Below are 23,730 nucleotides of genomic sequence, written 5' to 3'. Positions count from 1 at the left end.
TAGCGAATTACTGCGAGTTATCCTCCCGACATTGGGAACTTATTCAGTGGCTCCTCCGGCAGCAGCGCAGCATCTCTCCCTCTCCTTTCTCACCTTGCGTACACGGGAGTCAGTGTCGTCAAGTGATTTTGTCATAAACCTTTGGTAATGTAAACCTACGTGACGCTCGCACATATATGTGAATGTGTGATAGTTCTGGTATCATAACAGCCTGTCACAGGTTACAGCGTGATGATTAGAGGAGAAATGGCAGAGCATAAAGGTCCAGGTGGGAAAAAAAAACATCTCCACCATTTAGGATTTTGTTAAAAGAGAAGAACATCACCTGTTGATTTATATATTTAGATCCCAGGATACATGATTTGTATCTGGGAGCTGTTTAAATGTGTAATTTGAGGTAGATTTTATTTTGTTGAACTATTAATATTGTATGATCTGAATCTCACTCTGACTTACTGCTGTTGTTTACAAACTAAAGAATGAGAGATAATTTTTGCTTAGTTTTTAACAATATTTCAGAATATCATTATCACAAAAATACCCTGAAATATTGTGAAATTATTTTAGAGCCATATCACCCACCCCTACTTTGTAATCCTTCCAACAGTTTTTGAGATATGTTAGTCCTTTGTCCATCTCCTCTCCCAGAGCCACTACACCAGCAGGGCTAAAAAAACAAAAATTGATTTTCTCCTCATAACCTAATCCATTAGATTTTTAGACTACCAGTGTTACTAGTTCCTATTTTGTATAAGAAATACCCACCACAGGCTGTAATGACCTCCAGGAATTGATTGTCTTTTATAGTTGTGGAATTGTTTTCTTTTTGTTTGTTTTTTTTCCCAGCAGAGCCCTAATGTTTACAGGGATGAGGGTTACGATGAGCACCAGTGTTTCTGAATAATTTATGATGCAGAGGATGACAAACATGAAATGAGAGAAAAAGAGGAATGGCAGGAGTGTTTTTCATTGCACGTATAGCCACATACTGTACAGCAATTACGAAATTTGTGGGACTAGAGACGAAGGCGCATGTAGGTGATGATGGAAATGAACGAAACAGGAATTGATCCCCAGGGAGAGATGGAAATGTGAGATAAGATTGGATGGTAAAGAAAAAGATTAAAGCACTGCCTTTGACGCCAACACACATAGCAACTTTACATGTGTGTGCATGTGTGTGTGTGTGTGCGAAGTACTCCAGTGTGTCACAAAATGATAGGTGCAATCAGACTCATCAGGCAGTGTTTCCTTGGCAACAGTGACTTACCCTTCTCCTCCGACTTTGGTGATCTTGAGGCGAAAGTCCACAGAGTTGAGGTTGGGGGGCTTCCACTTGAGGATGTCGTCACACCTGCCGGCCTTGTATCTCTGCAGGAGACAAGAAAACCCCAGAAAATTAATCATACAGAAGATCTGTTGGGGATAAACACATTAAAGCTGCTTTCATGGCAACAGGATCCCGCTGCAGAGCTCCAGGCTCTAGGCGCCCACCCTCCATCACTAGAACCCATGTGTATTAAGTTGGAAAATCAGGTTTTTCCTGTTCTTTCTATCAATAAATAACAGTTACATGCAACTGTATTACATTACAAAGCATATTGTCTTGTCCCGCTTATGTTCAATAAATAAAGTAGCCCACTGAGCACATATTTAATACACTGAATCACTGCCATGCCAATATATGGAGAAGAGAATTCCTTCCCCTTCAGATGAACCACCATGGAACCTTATTTTGGATAAAAATGTGTAAGGCAGTTGACGGAAAATTAACTTTTTTGATCCGATTTGAATTGTGGGTAGGCCTTTTATAAGCTGACTGATGACATTTAGATTCACATTTAGGCTACATATTGTTTGTTGTGCTTATCGTTAATGAATAAGTGTAAGTTTTGGATATGATCATCAGGACACAATAGCACATGTTCATTAGTTTGAATAAGCCACACATCCACCAATAACACCAAGGTTTAATATACAACCTGACATTTTGATTGAACTGAAACATATAAAGTTTGGAAACTTAACATTAAGCCGCAAATAACTTGTACTAGGCTAAACTATCAGCTAGCTATGCTAATGTCGTTAGCAATCTAACACTGGGCCCCATTCACCAAGTGTTTGGAAACAAACCACTAACAGTTTTCATGAAGATTTTGTCAAACACTAATGTTTTCTTGTTTGGGATTCATTCTTAGGTAAGAACCGAATCTACACACACTCAAGAGAACTTTAACACACGTTTTATGCTAACGTGTTTGTGTAAAATAACTGATTACTTCGTTGTCTTCATTTCTACAGTTGTAAAATATTACAGGGTTTAAATTGCAATTATATTTTTATAATTTATAGTATTTTTAATAATTATTTAGATTATCAAAATATCATGGGCGGGACAAACTGTGGAGAGCGTTGTGATGCTCATCTCTTTCCTCTTTTCCTAAAAACTGTGTTTCTATACTGCATTAAGTTTGCGGTTCAGGTGGTTGATTAAAGCATATTTTCAGCATTCCATGCATTTTGTGATTTTTTATCCACTCCTGGCGCTACTAGATATAACAGCTCGTTTGGCATTCACTTTCTGTAGAGGTAGATTACATCCTTTTAAAAACAGATTTATGTATTTTTTTAATATCTGGAGTCGGGTGCTTCACCCTGTTTAGACTTCTGGTTGAGCATTTGACTTAATTCTCTCAACTTCTTCTTCATCAGTTTCTGTGTGTGCACACCACCCTGCAGTCTCGTGCCCTATTATGGCGATTTGTGGAGCGTTTATCTATGCAAATTTGGATCAACTGGTACATGCTGTCAACTCACGAGGACAATGGGATTCATCATGGTAAGAACACAGGTGCAAACAATTCTGCTTTTAAAGAGCACGTCATGAATCTAACAGACTTTTCTTATGACCTCTCTTAAGAAAAGAATTTAAGAGCAAACTTACTGAAAATATACTGGTGAATGAGGCCCTTTTATGTAGGCTGAAATTAAGTTGCTTTGCTAACCACATTAGAATGGCTACTTTCAACTTAGATTGAAATATGAGGTTGTACATTTGACCTTGGTGTTGCTGGAGTAGGCCGTGTGGCTCATTCAAACACTGTATCCTGAAAACATCTCTGGCACATGTACACAATTTTCTCTTTCTCTGAGCTCACGACTGTAAAGGGTCAGATGGAGAATGTGGACCCGAGCCTGGAGCTCTGCAGCTAGACCCTCTTTCATGGACCAAGAGTGACACTGTGGTTTCCAGCAGCAGCAGTCAACCAACAGCGCTGCAGACTTAATGGTTGAGTAATTTGTGAGTTTTGAGGCAACAGTCACAGTTAATGAGCTGAAAACCCTTGAACAAATTAGGCTCCATTATGATGCACTGCTAGTATCCAACTATCTGGAGCAGCAAGTCGTGGAACTGATTTGATCTTATGTCAGTAATTAGTCCCTGGGTATCAAAAACATCAAGGAAGTGCAAACAAAAAGACAGCCTATTAAATCATTTACTCCACATTTGAAATGAAAAATGATTAGTAGAAAATTGCATGTTGGGAACACAAGAATACAAGTGTAGATACATTATGGGCTGACAAATTATGATTCAACATGATTACATGTTTCACATCACTACTGTTTCAATGTGCAGCAACATATGACACATAACCAAACAACATGCTTCCCTCCATCGCTTTGATTATTTATGCGTGGCTGACATTTAGGAGTACATGAAACAAGAGCACTGGAACATGAGAAATGTAAAGGCATGACGGGTGGAGGCGGGAACAGATGACCAGACTCTGTCACTGTCAGGTTGCCCGGTAACAGAAGTCTACTCCAGGGAAATGTGTGGAAAAAACAGACAGGATTCCTCTGGAGAACGTGTGCCGTCACAGCACATGATCAAATAAGGGGTTCCTGGATCCACCCACGTATGATCCTATGGCAAGACTTCAAAGGAAAACTTTAAATCATCATGGGAAAAAAGAAAAGCACCACTACTTGTCATCAGAAACCACCATACTCCTCCACAAATGCGCTGGTGCCTGGGTTTGGCAAGCTGTTGGACTTGCTGAATAGCAGGGAAATCTTGCAGGCTGACAAGTTTTCTAATGGTTTACTAACACTTCAGGGTCAAGCCCAGTAACCCAAGAAATTACACTGGTGTTGTATGATTCTACAGCACACACTTTACTTCTGATGTCAAAGTTCTGTGCCATGGTGGAAAGTAATGGGTTTGGTATGCTTGAAACCAAGTAGGTTGTACAAGTGTTTATACTTGACCGCACTCCAAGGTGGAGCAGAAAGCCACTACAGCCTCCCTCCAGACTGCATCACAATGCTTCCCTGATGTTTCTCCAAGAACTCGGTCTTCAGCCTCCGGGGCGCCCCACTTGGCTCCAGAAGCGAGTAAATTGCCATAGACATCCATGTTAAAATGTCCAATTTTACAGCAGAAATAAACATGTTTACAGCCTAGTGCAAAATACAGTTTTGGTCTCAATGGCTTATTTCTCCATTCATGACAACTGTATGGACGTGAATACTTATATAACTCACCCATTTAAATTTTAGTAAGGCTTATGGCAATGCATAATTAAGGCGTTTTGAGGTGCGCCGCACTGCCTTTTTTTTGTCAAATGCCACTAGGAAAAAAAAAAAGAAGAGGAAAATGGCTGTGCCTTTTTATTGCTGCCAGGCAACCACGGACTCACCTCCTTATTCTACCCTTTCCATGTAAATCAAAATGTTGAGGCAGAGGGTACTCACTTTAGCTCTGGTTAACGATGAGAGGCTGTCAATAAATAGTTTGTTGGGCACAGGGAAACAGAGATCTGTGTGGGTACATAAGACCCTAAAAAAGAGGGTGGATCAAGGGGAGTACCACCAGTTGGTCCAGGAGCTTCGCCTCGATAATGGCCGTTTCCAGGCATATTTTAGGATGACTCGGGGCAGTCTGACAACCTACTGTCTATTGTCGGGCCATATAGCTTTGGTTATCCAGCAACTGCTGCCACAAGTTTCTCCAACAAGTTTACCAACTGTAAACTTGTGACCACCACAGAAGACCCTCCTCGCAAATCATCCGATTGGGATGAAAAATGAGGAAAAAGAGATGACGCATTTTTCTGCTTTGGGTTGAAGTTTTTTCAACTCGAGGAGTTCAGGGCACTCCAGCAAAAACACCAGGTGCTTAGAGCACAGAAACGGGAGTCACGTTGCAACGCAAAAACAATGAGCATAAAGCTTCATTCTCATTGAAAACAATTTAAAAAAGGTGCCTCCAGCTGCTACGGGCGTGGTCGCTTTGTGTGACAGGTAGGTGCATTCCATTGAAAAGTTGCAACCACAGCGACAACAATAGTCAGGTAACATAAACCTGGTGAAACCTCAGATTCAGAGCGTGAGTATAGCTGTAGCTGTCACTATTTCAGTGTGTTTCCAGTTCGTGAAAGATTATTGCAACATTTTAAAGACCTAAAAAAGTCTTGTTCAGCATTTGGTTGTACTAAAAGACACTCTAAGAAGTCGGATGTTCAGTTTTTCTGGTAAGTACATTTTGTGTAATGATTTAAGCCTTTTTTTGCAAGCAAAAATTAGCATTAGCATGGTCAAAGTTGACCACAGACTAAACGTGCACAGTGCTAACCAAGCTAGCAGCTAGTGTTAGGGTTAGCTCTACTCTCTCGTCCAAATATGGTCACTTCTAGCTCCAAATATGGTGACAGCCAAAATGCAAAACTTGGGGCTTCAAAACAAGAGTACACAAACCAAAGGGCATGCCATGGTGTCTATGATTTTATGCAGTTTGTGGTCGCCACACAATGATGCAAACAAATGGGGATAATTGTGTACATGTTTGAATTGTATCTCCTTGACAGAGTTCATGGTAAAAAAAAATTGGAGGAAGCATCTTGACAATTTCTGAGGCTGGAAATGTGTTTTCAGATGCTGTTAGATGATCCAGTAAGCACTTTGTTTGAAGCATAATGAGGCCTTGTGGGAGTACTGGTGGGAATTGTGGGTATATAGTATATTTAACTTTCAGGTTCGAGACCAGAGTTTACAGACTGTTTCATTTCTACAATTATTATTATTATTATTGCTATTTTTCACCAATGGCAGTGACCTGTCCCTAACCAAGTGCTTTAGTTTTTTAGCCTAAGTCATAAATACTGTAACTCTATAAATACTTTGCTTTAACTAAAGCAGAGCAGCCAGTCACACCGAGCCAGACAGCAGCCTGCTACACAACACAAGAGCCACAGACTCTGAACAGCCCACATTAGCTTTCCTGCTAAAGTCTCCTTCTAGTCTTCTTCTTGAATGAATGACCAACATTCAGCGGGGTGAGGTGCACTGCTCAGTTTGAAGGCTAGATGACTAATAAACATACCTGTAAATGTCACTTTGTCCGGGTTAGATGCTTATGTGGTCCTTTCTCTTTCACATGACTAACAACACACTGTCTGTCCCCGACATGAAGGCTACAGCACACAGGCTGACACTGACACTGACCCTGCCAGCTGCTGTCAATCAAGCATAGACATCAACATGCGCCTCCAGCTGGATGAGACAAAAGTGAGCATTTCTGATATGTCCCAAAAACACCTTTTTATTCCTTTTGATAATAAAAAACTATTTAAATAAATTAAAAACATAAAAAAGTGATAACTAACTTAACTTCAGTTGGACTTAAATATACTGCACTGCGTGGGCATCATTATGAAAATAAAATCATATACCGACGGCAACGTCCTCGTGGCAGATTCTCTGGCTGAATCAAGGGCAGGTTGACATTGTCATTTTAGGTGTAAAGTAAAGGGAACATGAGTGTGGGGCGTCCTTCAGCTTTGTCTGCGGCAGAGCTCTCCGTGTGGGAGGCGGCCTTCATGTGCCTTTGAAACTAACACACTCCACAAAGGCTATTCACCGCAGTTAGCTAGAGAGCAGGAAGAGAGGGCATGTCTCTTTTGAAGAACCTCGACAGAGTACATCTTTTCTTCTGGAAACGTGGGTGTGGAAAGGAACATTCTTCAGTGCAGTTAGTTATGCTATGCTGCTTAGGCATCAAAATAACCTCTTGTGAAAAGACTCAGTCCTCTTATGTAGCTCTGATGCAAAATGAAATGTATATGTGCATCTAAATGGTAAATTGACTGCATTTACGTAGCGCCTTTCTACCTTATGGGACAAAGCACTTTACAGTTTGCTTCTCATTCACCCATTCACACACATTTATACACCAACAGTATCGGAGCTGCTATGCAAGGTGCCTGCCAGCCCAGCAGTCAACATGAGGTTCAGTGTCTTGCTGAAGGACACTTCAATAATTGACATGGATTGTAAGATCATGGGCCCCTAAGCCAAGACATGCAGGAGGCTCCAGCACCTCTACTGCGTAGGAGCAAAAATGCTAAATTTGAAGTGGTTTTGTCCCTTTCTGTTACCGTATTATGTATCTTTGTAGTTGTGTCTCTTTGTGGTTGTTTTGTTTCTCTTTAAGGTAATTTTGTGTCTTCTTAGGTCACTTTCACTCCGTTTGCACCAAACACTTTCGGTATGGTACCATTGGAATCAAAAGTAACCCTTCAGACATGGTACCTAGCCCCTTGCGTTTCCACGGCTTTTTTTCCTTTCTAGTAATTTTAAATTTTACTGGTCATGGTTGGTATGTGTTAATCTGACATTTTGCAGGTGGAGGCCAAAGGGGGCCCTGACAACTTGGACCTGACAGACCTTGCTCATGAAGAGCCAGGGATCAAACCTTGATTAAAGGACGACCTGCTTTACCTCCTGAGCCATAGCTGCCCCGTCTAGTGATTGAGTCTTCTAAAATTGTTGATGTAATGACTTCATAATTTAGCTAAATAAAAGAAAAAGACACACAGTACCAACTTCCAAAAAGCTTATGCTGTTTGTCTTCACTGTGCTAAAACAATAACAGTACATGAAAACCTCTACTAGGGAATGAATAGTGAGCCCCAGAAAATCCACTGGCCTGGGGGGCTGTCGCAGCTTCCGAAAATGTGTGTGCTACATTTTTAACGAAAGTGAAATTTGCTTAAACCAAGCCAGGAGAACTATGGCAACAACCCCATGAAAACCCAATCAGTCTGCAGATTAAATGAACAATAAACCTTCAAATTCATTCCTAAATGAAAAAGTGCTGCCAGTTGCACTCCCACCTTCATTACCATTGTTATCCTTGTCAATAAGTGACTGCACATACAAAATAAGGGCTTTATTGCCGAAGCACAAAAACAGACCTTCAAACCCGGCCTTGCATTCAAGAACACATCTCCCATCTATCAAAATCATTTTCATGTAATGATGTTCTATTGCATATAAATTGCCTGCTGTTTCAGGTTAGAAATTCAGAGGTTATGACTCTCAGACTGAGGGAGATGCACAGTATGAAAGCAAAGGTGGCCTCTTCCATTAAAAACAAAAGTGGAGCATAAATGCCAAAACAAATGACTGTAATTACTGTAAAAAACAAATCAATTACTTGAACGTCTTTGAAAATATGCGAGAATATCTTTCTGGTAATGAATAACTTAACAGCCACCACACATATGGTTTGAGGGTCTAAAAAACCCTTAAAACTACAGAGAACTTAAGTGATTTAAAATTTTAGACCTTTGAAGAAGTTGTTAATTTAAAGCATACTTCCTCAAATTGCAGTCAGTGGGCCAATGGCAGCCCTAAGAAACATTTTTTTGGCCCCTGAACATGATATGAAATGGGTTCATTACATTTTAATTATCCAAGGTCCACTTCAATTTGACTTTAAGTTAATACTCTGCTCGCCCTTCTCGGTTACTATGTCAAACTGTACCCCTCTAACAAGTGTCTGTCAGGTTAGAGATGACATCTTGTTATTGGCTGAATGGCAACTAGCAGCACCTTGCAAGTGTCACAAGATTTATGTTCTTTTATCAATGCTGGTGCTTTTAGCAAATGCAGTGCACTATGAGTACCCGGATGGTGCACTCAAAACGGTAAAGAAGTTGGATGTAGAACTATGGACCCTTCTCGCACTCAATGGTCGCCATCTTGGCTACGTAGTGGAAGGGGAGGGACCACTTTTCAAACTGGAAATGGCGGCCGAGGACTGTGCAACTGCGAACGTCGCTGCATTGTATAATACATGTGTTTTTTGCACTAAGCACCACTATAATGTTGTCGGATATAAGCCAGCAGTATGTTTATTGGGTTAATTTAGCAGTCTGTAATTATTTGGTACCCTGAACGATAACGTGAATGCTAATGCTAGTTTACTAACTAGCTAACAGCTGCGGTCGTCATTTCCGGTAAGTGCACAACGGCAGTGTTTGGTTTGAGACAACACTACCCTGTCGAAATTCACACATGTGGTATAACCAACATGACACCACTGATATGTGAAGTGATTTTGGAGACAATACACGTTATAATCAAGTTGACTATCTATAGAATCTCTTATCGGCGTTGCACTTTCATACTCGTCTCACAGCAGGCTGCACACAGATGGCAACATTATATGTCCAGCCTGGAGGACAGCTTGTTTGAAATGTAGCCTGTTGTCTCAGTTGGAAAAGAGCGCCATTTGTGTTTCCTTTTTGAGTTATTGATCCAGGAAGATCTAATCCCTCTTCCCAATACTGTGCGCCTGCACTGAACTTTTTTAGTGGTAATGTTTAAGAATGTATAAATGGAGTTTTCAGTGGGTCTATTTTTTTCAGCAAAAAGTTGTGAGAACTTTTGAATAAGTGAAAAAATGTGTATTTTTGTAATAAGAGTGAGCTGATTACAGAGCTTACAATTACAGGATTTACTGACGGCTGGTCACTCTTCTCTATCCTGTTCTCCATTTACTCATTCTAACCTGCAGCTCTCTCTGTAACCTGTATTTGATTGCTCCTTACCTCTGTTTCCTGGACTCCCATCTTCTTATCTCTTGTTAAAGGATTCTGAACATAACAAACTCTCCCAAATTGTGCCAGCTTTCAAAAATACCAGCATGAGGTGACTGCAGGCATCACCAGCAGTACAGCTGTGCAAGCGCTGCTCAGCTGACTTTGCAGTTTTGTGTTTCTATTTCAACTCAACCTTTTTTTCTGGTGACAAAGATAAAAACTCAAAGTAGCCCACAAAACTGCCACCTAAGACTTTATAACTTCCACAAGCAACTGCATAATCAAAACAGTCCAAATTGGCAAGAAACTCAACACAGGAAACACACCAACAATGTTTGTCCAAGCATGAACTGTACATTAAAAAAGCCTGGAGCTCATAAATGAAAAGGCAGAACAGCCATGCATTATTCTTTAAAGGTGCAGGTGCTTGACAGGTTATCAGACAGCAGTGTTAGGGATGCTACTGTTTGTTTGCTGCGATTGGTAGGACCAGGTGTAGCCTTTCCTTGAAGTCAATACTGGGAAATAACCTGTGGGCAGGGGGCCGAACTAATAAAGTCCAGGGAGATAACAGCAAACATACAGTGGCCCTCATTTATCAATCTATCTTACAAACAAGCCCAGATCTGACCTATTCCAGCCCAATATATTCTCAGTTTAGAGGCCTCACTACAAGAGTTTACAACATGGAGAGACATAATACAGCCAAGCAGAGAAACTTCTCTAAGCTGGAAATGGAAACACGGACGTCCCAGGTCCAGTTTAACCAACTGGTTCTATCTGGCAGTCTGAAAAGTTTCATCAAAGGAAGTTGGAAAAAGACCATATAGAAGAAAATCACTGTTGTGGTAAACAGTGTTGCAGTGGACTGTCGAACTCGAGGTTGGAATATTTCGTTTATACATCCATGATATGTACCAACCTATGGCCTACATGTGTCATTAATATAGGCTATATATTATAAACTATTAAGACTGTCAGAATATTCATATAAATGGTTATTGCTGACCCAGACCGAGGAGCACATGGCCTTGCGTACTGGGTCTGCTTCCATTTCAGGCATAACAGGACAGACACTGGTAAAACATTTCATCACCTAGGCAACTAATATTTAAATAATTACACTGTTGCAGTAGCCTGGTTCCAGACCGTAGACCCCGCCCACTCAACTGAATAGGCTTGCATCTCTGGTCTGGCATACTTCAATGAATTTGCGATTTATCTCGTCCAAACGATGGACGGACCAATGAACGCCGGAGGTCTAGCGATTAGCCAATCAGCGCCACGCTGATGTCAAGCTGTACGCCAGTGGGTAACTGGTGAGGATAGCAACAATGGCGACCGCTACAGATCCTACAGACCACATTAACGATGCTATCGAGGTTTTCAGCACCCCCGAGGCATGGATACTAATGACGTCAGATTCTGGGTGAGTCGTTGATCTCTACTGATTGGTTAGGGAAAAAATCAAATTCCCTCCCCCTTGTAAATCGCCTTCAATGGAAGCCATGTCAGACTGAAGGTTCTGGGAGCTTCAGTCTGACACTCAGGCTACTGTTGCAGGGTTTATTTAGTTGTTTTTATGATAAATTATATAAGCATGCTTTGGTTTGTCTGTGTTTAAAAACAGATAAGTTTTAGACAGAGCCAGGCACGAACTGTGTTCACCCTTCAGTCAACCTGGAGCCAGTCCCAAAGAGCCAGGCAACTGCCAGCTGTGATAGAGAGCACATGTCTATACGGCCACTATACATCTTTAAGTGAATAATATGCGGCTGTTAATACTTGATGTCAGTCAGAATATGGTCTAATAACAATTCTCCACCTCAGCCAGATTTACTATGCTTCACACTGACTGAAACTTGTGTACACGAATTGAGACCTGACGTGAGATTTGATTGTAGCCTACGCTCACTTTCACATTGATGAATGCTGATTTTTGCATGGAAGTGACCGTACCCCAGTTTTCTGTCTTATGATCATTTCATAAATTAAATTAATGTGACGTGCTATTGAATGGCTTTAGATCTGAGATTTGTTATTTTTACTTCTCCTTCAAGTAGGGGGAAGAAAACACCAACCAGAATACTAAAATTTGGATCCACAACTGTTAGCACTATACAGTATAAAGCAGCAATGATTAATCAATTAGTTGTCAACTATTAAAATAATTGCAAATCAATTTGATATAAATGTTTAAATAATTTGTTAAGAAAAAAACGAAGCAAAAACTCAACAACTCAACAAAAACTAATTCCAGCATCTTAAATGTGAGTATTCTCTGAACGACAGAGCTGACAAACAAAGACAGCAGTCACAGGATTAAAATGTCAAAATGTTAAGTTAAATTAACATTTACTCTGAATCAAAAACCCGCATGACAGGCATGTTCTTTTTCCCCCCACCCAAAACAAAATCTTGAAATAAAATTAAGACACAAAACCACCTGTGAGGAACCTTTTTTGTGGGTCACCCACTAGGTACCCAACCTATTGCAGGACTACTAAAAACATACACAAAGTATACACAAGATACACATGGCACAACCATAGTAGGGGATCAACAAAGTCAGTAGGGTTCATCCTCTGGGAGCCATGAATGTCTGTACAAAATTTCATTCAATCTAATAAGAGATTTTGGTCTGGACCAAAGTGATGACTGACAACTCTGCGCACACTGCCGTGCTGCTGACATGGCCAAAGGATTAAATTGAGAATCAGATGCATCACTGTGTCTATGATGAACGCTGTTCATATAATGTTTAATATCTGCTCTTGATTTTCTAACACTTGCAATAATGACGTACTGCAGCTGAAAGTTGGCATTAACACAATTTGCTCTGGAGTTTCTGAGATTAAATTGCCTTGACAAGGATCTAAATATTTTACCGCCCTCTCATTACTGTTTTGACTTTTGCTGTAAATGAATAAGAGATAAATCATAGCTATTACACACAAACACTTAAAGAGCAGTTTTAGTTTTGAGTGAATGAATCGGCAATGACACGGCACACACACACTAACAACAAACCGGGGCAATATCTGCAGTGCAATTATTCATAAACACTTGAGTGTCAGCTTAATATCAAAAGGCTGATTGTCTTTAAATGAGCACGTCGTAAACACAGACGTAGTGAATATAACAGATGATAGTAAAGCTTAATAAATGTTTAAAGTGTAATTCTATTGAAGAAAAAAAAGCAGCCTGCTTGAGGGTTTGCTTCAAGATAAGTCCTTTGATTAGTGTTTTTTCAAAGTCTCATTTCAATAACAGCTTTTTGCTCCAAGGCAGACTCATTGTTTAAGCGTGCTGCAGACTGCAGACTAAAGGCTGGACAAGTCCAATAAATCTGTTCCCCAGAGAAAAGCTCCCTCTGTTACAGCTCAGACACACTGGCCCGCTTCTTGAGAGTAACATCATGTGTGTGTGTGTGTGTGTGTGTTTTGGCGCGGTTTTGGTGTGAATGTGCAAAAATGGTGCAGTGACATAAAAGATTAGTCTTGGAATAAACAAGGTTGAGGAATACAGGGACGGTGGAGTAAAAGAGTAAATCTTGGTCTGCAGTTGTGACACAGATACAGCAGAGAAAAGCAAAGCTCAGATAAAATGATTACACTGATTCATGAAACACATGCCGTGCACAATCGCAGATGATATGACCTCCTAAACTCACATATCTGTCTAAGATCATCTCTCACAATATGATTCAAAAGCTTCACTGGGTCCAACCTGATGTGAATCACACCTTCTGTACTGACTTGGTTTTCTAAGTGAAGCTGAAATGATTTGAGATTTAAAAAAAAAAAGAAAGTGTAGAGGGGAGAAAAATGCTTCTTTGTATTCATTGTACAGAGATCACCATCTGGAGTGCTCTCCCATAAGAAATTCTACCATCTGTGGCAATGGTACTGTTATAAATTCAAAATCTTTTCAATGTGCCCGAAACAAAGAAAACATATTCCAAGGACACCATGTGTTGGGTGAGATAACACACCCTGTGACTGCAGGCTGCCGCAGTGGCAACCTTTGTGCTAATATTAATGGATGTTCACAGCAGTGAGACCCTGCTGAGATTAACCCAGAGCCTAATCCCATTCGCAGAAGAAGAGATTAACATTGCACTGGTTGCTTTAGAGATCTAAAAAATCAATGACTTTGGAAAACAATCACAATGTGAGGCAGTGTTATTGGCCCCATGTACACAGTAATGGTTGGAAGATGTGTTGGTGATAAAACAATTCAACCCTACTGAACCTGCGGGACCGCCGACAGTCTTGGCATTACTGTCTTCAAGAGGCTGTAGCAGGGGTTTGAAGGTGGAGTGAGGTTACTGATATGACACCAGGTATGGTATATAACTAGAAGACCTAAGGTATCTGCTTTTGGTATCATGTCATAGCTTTCCAGGAAGATGCAGCTCTAGCAGACGCAAAAGCTGCGCAATCCTTTTGTGACTTTGCCCCTAAGAGTCTAGACTCATGCTAGCAGCTCTATAACAATGAAAACATGCCGAAGTTTAGTGGGTAAAATGTTTACCATGTTCACCACCTTAGTTCATCTTGTTAGTATGCAAACCTTTGATTACCATTAAACTCAGGGTAAAGTTGAGGCTGGTGGGCATGTCACGAGTAAGGCCAATTTCTGCCAGATGCTAAATCCCCTTAATAATGTCAGTATTGAAGTCAACACACGCAGACCTACCAGAAAATAGGGACTCCCTACAAACTTGGTATTTCACCCAGGGGCGAGGCCTTCCATCCCAACGAGTGTTGTGACTGATGCACATTCTCATCGGGTCTCAGTGGGTCATGTCTTCACTTTCTTGGTGAGGTAGCGTAATGGTAACCCAAAAAGTTGTTAATTAACCTAATTAGGGATGCAGAATAAATATCGGGCCAATAAATTATCGGTGGATAATGGGACATTTTAATAATTATGCATTTATCGAATATTTAAAATTATAGCAGATAATGCCAAGGTAGACTGCTTTCAGCCTTTTTTACTCTCAGGTGTACATAAACTATAGGTTTTACACTTCTTTTTAAAATACAAAAATGTGAAATTATCGGTTATCTTATCAGTTATCGGCCATGAGAAGCAGTTACTTATCGGTTATCGGTATCAGTTGAAAAAAATCCATATCGGTGCATTCCTAAACCTAATCTTTTCCTTAACCAAAGATGAAAGCTATAGGTGACTTCCCACTTAGCTGTAACTTCAAACACAGATGATTTTTCGTTGATTTATGAAGACACTTGGATTTTTGCTCTTTGATGGCTAGGCTGTAACTGAAACTAATGCTAGACTTCCCTGCAGATTCTTAGATGACTACCTGACTGCTGATAAATTCTCTAACTGACCATCATACCATTATACTGGAAAACATCTACCACTAAATCATGCCGTCGTGTTGACATTTGGTTGGACTAAATTATGTCCAACAACAAAAATCTACACAGACGGGAGGTCTGTATTCTGATATCAATGTAGTCTCTTACATCAATGGATGCCCATGGATGCAAAACCAAATATACATATTGACTGAGACACTCACTGAGCTCAGGCATACACTGCTGCGTCCTGCAAAACGACACCCATCCAGGTGAAACACTGAGTTTTCGGAGAGTCCCATGAATCTGACTTATGTGCAGGTGGTCACTTCCTGGTTGGCGACACCTCTGTGTGACAATGTGAAACACTGTCAAAAGCCACTACAAAGAAGAGAGTCTCTGCTCTTTAATAATTAATGAACTGGTGTAAATTTAAGTAATTAAACGTTATTTCTTACTGAAGAGAAGAAAAACAATGGATCTGCCCGAAAGACGAATGTGCTTCCACATGGAGAACATCAAGCTGTCACTCTGGGGGGTGGCATAAAGAATGTCCCCACACCCCAACATGTTTGCTTCCACAGCACAGCATCTCTCACAAACAACGGCTTATTTACAGATTGGCATATCAAAGAGGGTCTCAAACAACAGCCCTGGTGTCAATCAATTATCCAATGACTTGAGCCAAAGGTCAAAAAGAGTAAATGCATTTTAAGAAGTTTATTAATTCAGTAAACAACACAATGCTAAACTCATCTTTATATGCAAGGTCACCACAACAACAAACGTGGACGGTTTGCAGACACACTATCTGTGAATGCCTCATTATTGCTGTTTCACTGTCTGTGTGTGCTGCAGACAAAACAGATAAGGAGGGAAAATATATTTCACTATCACAAACTTTTGTCCTTTTCCTTTTCAAATCTTTTTTTAAAATCTTTTCAAGGAAAAAAAAAAAGAGAAAGCTCAACAGAAAAAGTGCCAAACAGCAGCAATGCGCCTCTTCCCCTTATCTGCCTCCAGCCAATGTCTTTAATTCTTCCCTGTAAATATTTAATAACCTCTTGGAAAACACTTCTCGAGCATTTCAGTGTTGTTTACTATGGTGCTGTACATTCATTCATTCATTTATTTTTTATTTCCCACATGGGGTTACAAGACAACACTATTTTACATACATCTTTTAGTCATGCATATACTATACTGTACAGGCTGTTTGGATGCAGAAACAGAAAACTTTTCCGTTATCAGAATTTACTGTTTTCCATTATGGCACCATGCAGATAAAATTTAAACACTGCAACATGGACCGGACTTTTTTAGCATTCATTTTTAAAACGCAAACATATACAGTTGGATGAGGACTTGTTTAACTTGGTTTTCCCACATAAAACTTAAAAAACCAACAAGGGGCTGGAGGCAGATCTACTATTTCTATCTCAGCGAGAAATGGGCTTGCGGTAGGTTTCGCTCTCTGCTTTCTCCAGCGCTGCTTTCACTAGGCTGACTGGTGAAAGAGCAGTGCACATCAAGGTGGCTAGCGTTAGCGGAAACGTCAGAGAGATTGGAGATCTCTGAGACACACGCTTGAGCCTCAGTCAGATCCAGACTCAGATGAGGAGTCTGTTGTGTGCCAAAATCGGCGACGAGCAGATACATCAGAATGGCAAGTGAAGTTAGCACGTAGTTAACACTCTTTTATTTATGTTGTTTGTTAGCTTGTAGGCTAACTGGCGGTGGCTGACCCAGTGTTAGTGTTCGGTCTTTTTACTCACCGGTCAAGGAAGTAGATGGTAGATGAAAAATTCAACGGTCTATCATATTTTTTTACCGGCTAAAACTGCCTTGCCTTGTATCACACATACAGCCGAATCAGTGGGCTACATTTAATTGAGATAATAAGGTATTTCATTAAATGCAATCTTAAAGAGGAGGCCAGTGGAAAATCTGAAGCAAAATCATTTTAATATATTGATTGATGGTTTATCATTTCAAGCCTGAATACAACTCAGTAAGCCTTGATCTCAAAATTCTACCAAAGTTCTTGCTATTAAATATGCCTGAGGATCAATCAAAAGTAAATCTGAAGGTTTTGTAAATCTATTCGATGCTAAACGATGTTGATCAACTTAAGCCTCCTCGTCAGACTCCTTACTCTCTTCCGCAATCACCCTCTTCTTTGCAGACTGTCATCAAGAGATAGTTTAGCGGATCAGATGATGTCCCATACAGGAAAAAGTGCGGTGGAAATAGAAACACTTGAGATGGTCAGTATTGTGGTAGACATGCTGTTGAGATAAATCTGCTAGTGTGTGCATCTGTGATGAACCCTTATGCTGTGACAGACACAGAGAGCAGAGCGGTGCGCACATAAATGTCACCAAACGCAGTGGAGACCCTCCCCATAGTTTTTATTGCATTTCTATTTTAGTACAAACATTTACCCACCAGTGTGGCAAATAACTTTCTGAGAAATACTTGCTCAACAGAAAATATACCTGCATTTGGCAGTTGGCAGGTGTTAATGTCGGACCCTGGTGTGAAACATAATTATCCTCCTGACTGGAATTTTTGTTTGGTTCACATTTTTAATTTCTCCTAGCTATTTGGGATCAGTAGGGCCTGATAAGTATAAAAACTAAACACTGTCAACAATAATAAAGTCCCTATATCCTAAAACGTGACGATAATAGTCTCAATGTCCTCAAACGAGCTGATGATAAATTCCTTATGTGTTCAAATGAGTACTTACTAATTGCTAAAATTGGTCAATTTCGTTGCCATATCAAACTACAAACGTCATTAATCAACAATAAACAAGTTTCAACCATAAAATGTGATCAGGTTTTGGACCTTGTCCACTTTTGTGTTGGGGTCAGCTACAGACTGACTTGGCAGAGATGGCTGCCATCTTGGTTTTACATGGATTAGTGTATTGTGCTCTACCACTAGATGGCACAAAAAGTGTCTACGAACGAGGACAACAGGTCTAAGTTAAGAAGAATGAAATATAAGGTCCAGTAAAGCCAAAATGTGATGTCCTTGTATGACGACACAGGGTCTCAGGAGGTTATATCTGCTACCATAGTTTTTTGGTAGATAGTGGAAGGAAGCTCCAGGGTCCAGTTTACATCTAAAAGCTATTCATTCTTTAATGTTTGCTGTCAAAATGTCCACTATGCTAATGCTAACTCTGATCTCTGCATTGACAAATCTGCTCTGCGCTGAAGGTTTCCAGTTTCTTTGTCGATGTGTTGAAGTCTATCCCCCATTGATGTGTTTCCTGTATTACTGAGCAATTGGCTTTTGTATTGGTGACGTCCCTGAGCGAGTATTTCCTGCGTGCATTTGAGTCCCAGATTGCACAGACGTCACCCCCTTTAACAGAGGTATGTGAAAACACCTCTCGAGAGACAAACTTTGTACAGACACAAGTCAGTAAAGTCAAGGTAATTCATGATAGGGGACATTAACATAAGAGAAACACTTTTTAATGGAGAGGGACTCTGAGGATGACTCTTCCCATTATTTCTAAAGAGTCTTATAAAAGGGTGATGCTGAGGGGCTGTGAAGGAGGACTTCTACCCGGTATACATAAGCACAGACTATTTTAAAGCAGACCTACAAACAGCAAGTGCAGTCGGTCACCTTGAAAACACCAGGCCTGTGGATGTTAAGGGTTGTTATTAACATTTAAATGAGTCTCTGCTACTATAGTTAAGTGCATGCAGAGGCTGTTGTGCCGGCACCCAGGCCACTGTCACACTGTTGTTCTCATTAGCCGGCTGTGGTTAGATGCATGTGAATAAATCTAATCTGGTTTTAAGTAATTACTGTTGTTTCACTCCCCAATCCTGTTTGTTTGTTTGTCTAAAATACTTTAGACTTTGAGATTCACAGAACCAAAAGCCTAATAAACAAGGCATTTAATTATCTAATGTAGATGCTGTAATAAAAAAGAAGTAAAGCCAGACAGTGTTGCATAATATCTTTTGTATAATGCCACATCAGATGGCCGACAATTTGCATAATCATTTAGTCACATTAGCCTTGCCAGTTTTTCCGACCCGGCCCATTTGTTTGAGCGACTGTGCAGACGGGAACCAGCTGCTGACCTTCAGGAGTTTGGAGTGATTTCCCTCCGTCAGATTCATAAAACTGCTGAAAAACATCTTAATGAACGGTGATTTGATCACAGATTGGCGAATTAGACTCAGCACAGGCGGCTTTAATGGGACGCATTGAACATCTCCGTCTATGATGGTAATTCTATACACGTCCTTGCAGAGCTGTGAAAGGACTTCCAACCAATTCAGAGGCGAGAATTCTATAAAGAGGGGTGTAAAAAAGGCACCTGCAAGCCGAATGGAGTTGTCTGAGCGACAACCTGTCCATACAGTATCGACAGAGCATTTGCACATTGTCCCCGCTGATTCTATTCCTGCTTGTTTGACAGAAATCATTTTAAAAACTGTAAAGCGCATCTGCCAAAACAAATCACCAACCCTGGTTAAAAGTGTATTTCTAATCATGACAGGGATGGGGATGATGTTGTTGCAATTTCCTCAGCTGGTTCGATAAATGCCACATACATCTTCACACCCAGAGGGCCACAGTGCTTTCAACACTCTCCTTCAGCCCCGTTGTTCATTATCCATCAAATTCACAGAGGCTACAGAAGACAATAAATCAATGGCGGGCTGCATCAACCTCACTGCTCTAAATCTAAAACCATTTTCTGGTCAGGGTGGTATATAATTTGGAAATTCAATACAATCTCCTAAAAATATTCTCTCAAGCATCCCTTGTGTAATTTGTAGCTAAAAGAGAAACCAATGATTGCACCCCAATTAATTCCTCTTCCACCCAACTGTACAATATTTCCCCTAGAGTTTTATAAATTAGAAATCAACTGTGGAAATAAGAATTAAATCTAATTAGCATCCCCTCTTCTCTACACACCAATCACTTTTTCCGAAACAATCGAAATCCAATTATTTATTAAACAAGCGAGAGGGAAAGGCTTACATTGTACGAGCAACCGCACAGAGTGGCGTGAATTGCAAGCACCTGCGAAAATAAAACATTTACATTGACATATTGATCAAGACAGTGGCACATCAATTAACCGGCCTCGGAGAGACATATTCATCTCTGCTCATGCTGTGGTGGAGAGAAAGTGCAGCTGTGTAAACTTGCCTCCTCCAAATTTAATTTCCAGCTCTCCTGAGAACTGTTGTTACCTGCTGGCTATTGCCACAGTTATACACTGTATGATAATTACTGCACAAATCACAAAGAGCAAAAGCTGAAAATGCTGAACAACAAGAGGGATAGGTAGAGATGCACCAAGTGCTAAATTCTGAGCTGAGACTGATGTTTGAATCGACAATTTGGCTGACAGCCAATACCAATTTTGCTTTGTAAAGAAATCTACATAATAAAAGATAACTGAACTGTTTTAAAGTCATTCAGTCTTCCATTACACTACCTTTGAATGAGCACATTTAATCATAGAAATGTCTGAAACCTTTAAAATAACCTTATTTCATATAAAAAAAACAAAAAATAACTGATTCAAAAGCTTTACTACTATATAATATATCATAGTTCAATTTCTAATATCTATTTCATATTGCTGTGAAAACAGTGAACAACATATAACTGTATCTATTCAAGTTTCTCAACAAAAAGTACATTTTACAGTTGAATACATCATGTAAATATTTTAATTTGCCTTTGTCCAGTCCTTGAACACATCATAATGTAACTCATTGCAACCTCTGTTAGCTGTTGCGCCCACTGGCTGCTAAAAGCTAATGTTAACTAGCTCTCCTCCTTCTGGTGTCAGCACAGGTTTGATGTTCACAGTGTAGCATTATCAGGGAAAAACAGCGTGCAGCTGTTGACGTGCCATTTGTGAGTTTGCGGCGTCCTTTTGTCCTGATGGCATCCAAGGAAAGATATTTGTTCATCTTAAATACATTTGTCTGCAGGATGATGGGACACCAGTGATCTTCAGCCCTGCTTTTTGGCCTGTGCGAACAAAAAACATCGGCCACTGCCATCTATGAACTGTATGTAATTTACAGATAGGCCAACAGAAGTCAGCAAGGCGAATATTGGCCAATATCGATGTTCAGTGCATAAATGGGTGCATCCCTAGACAAAGATTATGGTATGTTATTGGTCATCTTTTGCTTTAAAACAATTAACAATTATCCTATGTGCTAATGTGACAGCTGAAACTTCCAATCCAATCCATTGACTGTGGAGTAAATATACTTTACAGTATTCAAGAAACTGTTAATACTATCAAATCAATTTTTTAAGGCCAATGATGTTATGTCTCTTACCAGTGACAAGCGTTTTCATAACCTGATTAACTTTATTATTTTTAATAATATTCTCATTCTTCTTATTATAATTTTAATATTAGTCACCATCGGAGACATTTTATGAACCCGTTTGCTTGCTATTTGAGCCCCATAATATTTGATTTCACTACATTGATCAAAGGCACGGTGAACTAATAGTTTACTCCTGTAACTCTGATATAAATCTACATAATCAATATTAAATCAATAAAGTTACGCTGAGAGAAACAGAGCCTCCATATGATACTCTCTACAGGGAAATCTTCATAAATGCAATTTCACCTGTGTATTCCCTCCCCATGGAAATAAGCTATATTAAAAGGGTTTTAGAAATCTTGGTAATCATCAATGATAGGGAGAAAACATGAGCAGTTACTTTCTAATGGTCATTGGACTGCACTTGTATAGCACTTTTCTAGTCGTCTGACAAGTCACATTCACCCATTCACACATATTTTGTTGGTCAAAGCTACCATACACGGTGCCTCCTGCTACTACTGCTACTACACCTGCTACACACACTCATACACAGATGGAACAACCTCTGGGAGCAATTTGGGGTTCGGTATCTTGCCCAAGGATATTTCGACATGGCTTTATCTGTGGATCAAAAATGTATTCTGTGCTTAAAACCAGAGCCCAACCAAAAACAGCCTAAGCAGGTGTGATTCCACCTGATATAACATCTCAGAGCAGGCTGTGGCCAGAGAAACAACAGGCCGCTGCACCACGCCTCAGCAGCAGTTGTTGTTACCCTGCTGACTGAAAAGATGTCCAACATATACAGGGTCAAACCCAACGAGACGCAGGTGTCCAGACACAGAACACGAACACCTGTTATCCATAAGTGAGCACTGCCCCGTTCTTTGTCATGCAAATCTGCTGGATTCAATCCAGGCAAAAACATTTTGCTGCTTTTGTTGCTTTTATGAAAATGTCCCTGTCTGCTCAAAGGTGTGCCAATAGGTAAAATCAGAGACTCCGGTGTGAAAATAATGGCAGCATATTTGAGATATTCTCTTGCAGCAGAAAACATCAGTGAGCTTGGAGAAAAATATGCAAAATAACATGTCTTTAGAGTGCAGTAATGTTCAACTACAGCTCGATTCGCACGGGACTACTATTACCTGGGGACCTCTTGTGATTTAAAAACTGCCTCCCACATCCGTGTTTCATGCGGCACATTTGCACAGAATAAGAGAAGTCTGTATTTCACTCACACAGCTCTCCACGACACAGAAACACCACACAGCACCACTAGCGGTGATGTACAATGTTATCCTCAAACAGAACATCATCTTTGGAGATGTTGCTCTTCTGCAAATGGGTCTCCATGCTGTGCAGCGAGATAATCCTCCTGCACCCAAAAATGCTGTCAAAATCTTTCTTTATAATTGCCAACACTGCCTCTATAATTCTCAACCACACAAGAGGCAGGAAAGAGGTGTGGAGAAAACAAACAAGTAAAAAAAAAATACGACCCAAAATCACCAAGATGCTGATTTGCACGGGTCTAGTATCGTCACACAACCTTTGCCGTGGAATTTTTACTTGACAAATCATGGATAAGGCAGATTCACAAGGGATTCAGATTGCAGAAGACGCCTGCAATTATTACAAATCACATGAGGTCCCCAGGTAATACTAGTCCTGGGATGTTTTCACAAATTGAAACGTGAAATTGTAATCAGATGCTGCTTTTGTTACACAGTTCTCTCGTTCTTGTCTTTGTACTATATGTGTTTTTGATCTTTTCCCCGTAAAGCACTTTCTAATCTGTTTTGAGCCATTAAAAAACATTTCCTATGATTAGTTTAAAACAACTTGATGATTTAAGTAAAAGCAACTTCCTAATGGTCTTAATTGTTATATTTTGTACATCAGTGTATTAAGACTGCCCAAAGTAAGTAAGCAAGTAAAATAAGGCGGCTGCTTCACACGACAGAGTTAAAGACAGAATTTCAATGCAGTTGCTTAACATAGTTGATAGTGGAAGAACAATGTGTCAAAGCTGAAAATAATAAGCAAAAAATGTGATTCTTTTCTCAAACAGCAGAGTCAGCAGGCACCATAGCTACCTGCAGCTTTATGCCGCATCTCAAAATCTAGATTCCTACCTGTCCTCTTCCT

At 40.1% G+C, this 23,730-nt stretch overlaps 1 protein-coding gene across 1 annotated transcript in view; it reads right to left on the bottom strand.

The window, feature by feature from the left end:
- Window positions 1-23,730, bottom strand: part of rngtt (RNA guanylyltransferase and 5'-phosphatase) — a 147,291-nt gene that overhangs the window by 30,829 nt on the left and 92,732 nt on the right. The window contains exon 13 of the mRNA XM_033648885.2: window positions 1,271-1,371. Coding sequence (XP_033504776.1) covers window positions 1,271-1,371 — 101 coding nt within the window. The remainder of the gene's footprint in view (window positions 1-1,270; window positions 1,372-23,730) is intronic.

This window comes from Epinephelus lanceolatus, chromosome 13 (assembly GCF_041903045.1).
Source record: "Epinephelus lanceolatus isolate andai-2023 chromosome 13, ASM4190304v1, whole genome shotgun sequence".
NCBI lineage: Eukaryota > Metazoa > Chordata > Actinopteri > Perciformes > Serranidae > Epinephelus > Epinephelus lanceolatus.
Note: the sequence above shows the minus strand (reverse complement) of the source record. Positions and strands in the feature narration are given on the sequence as shown.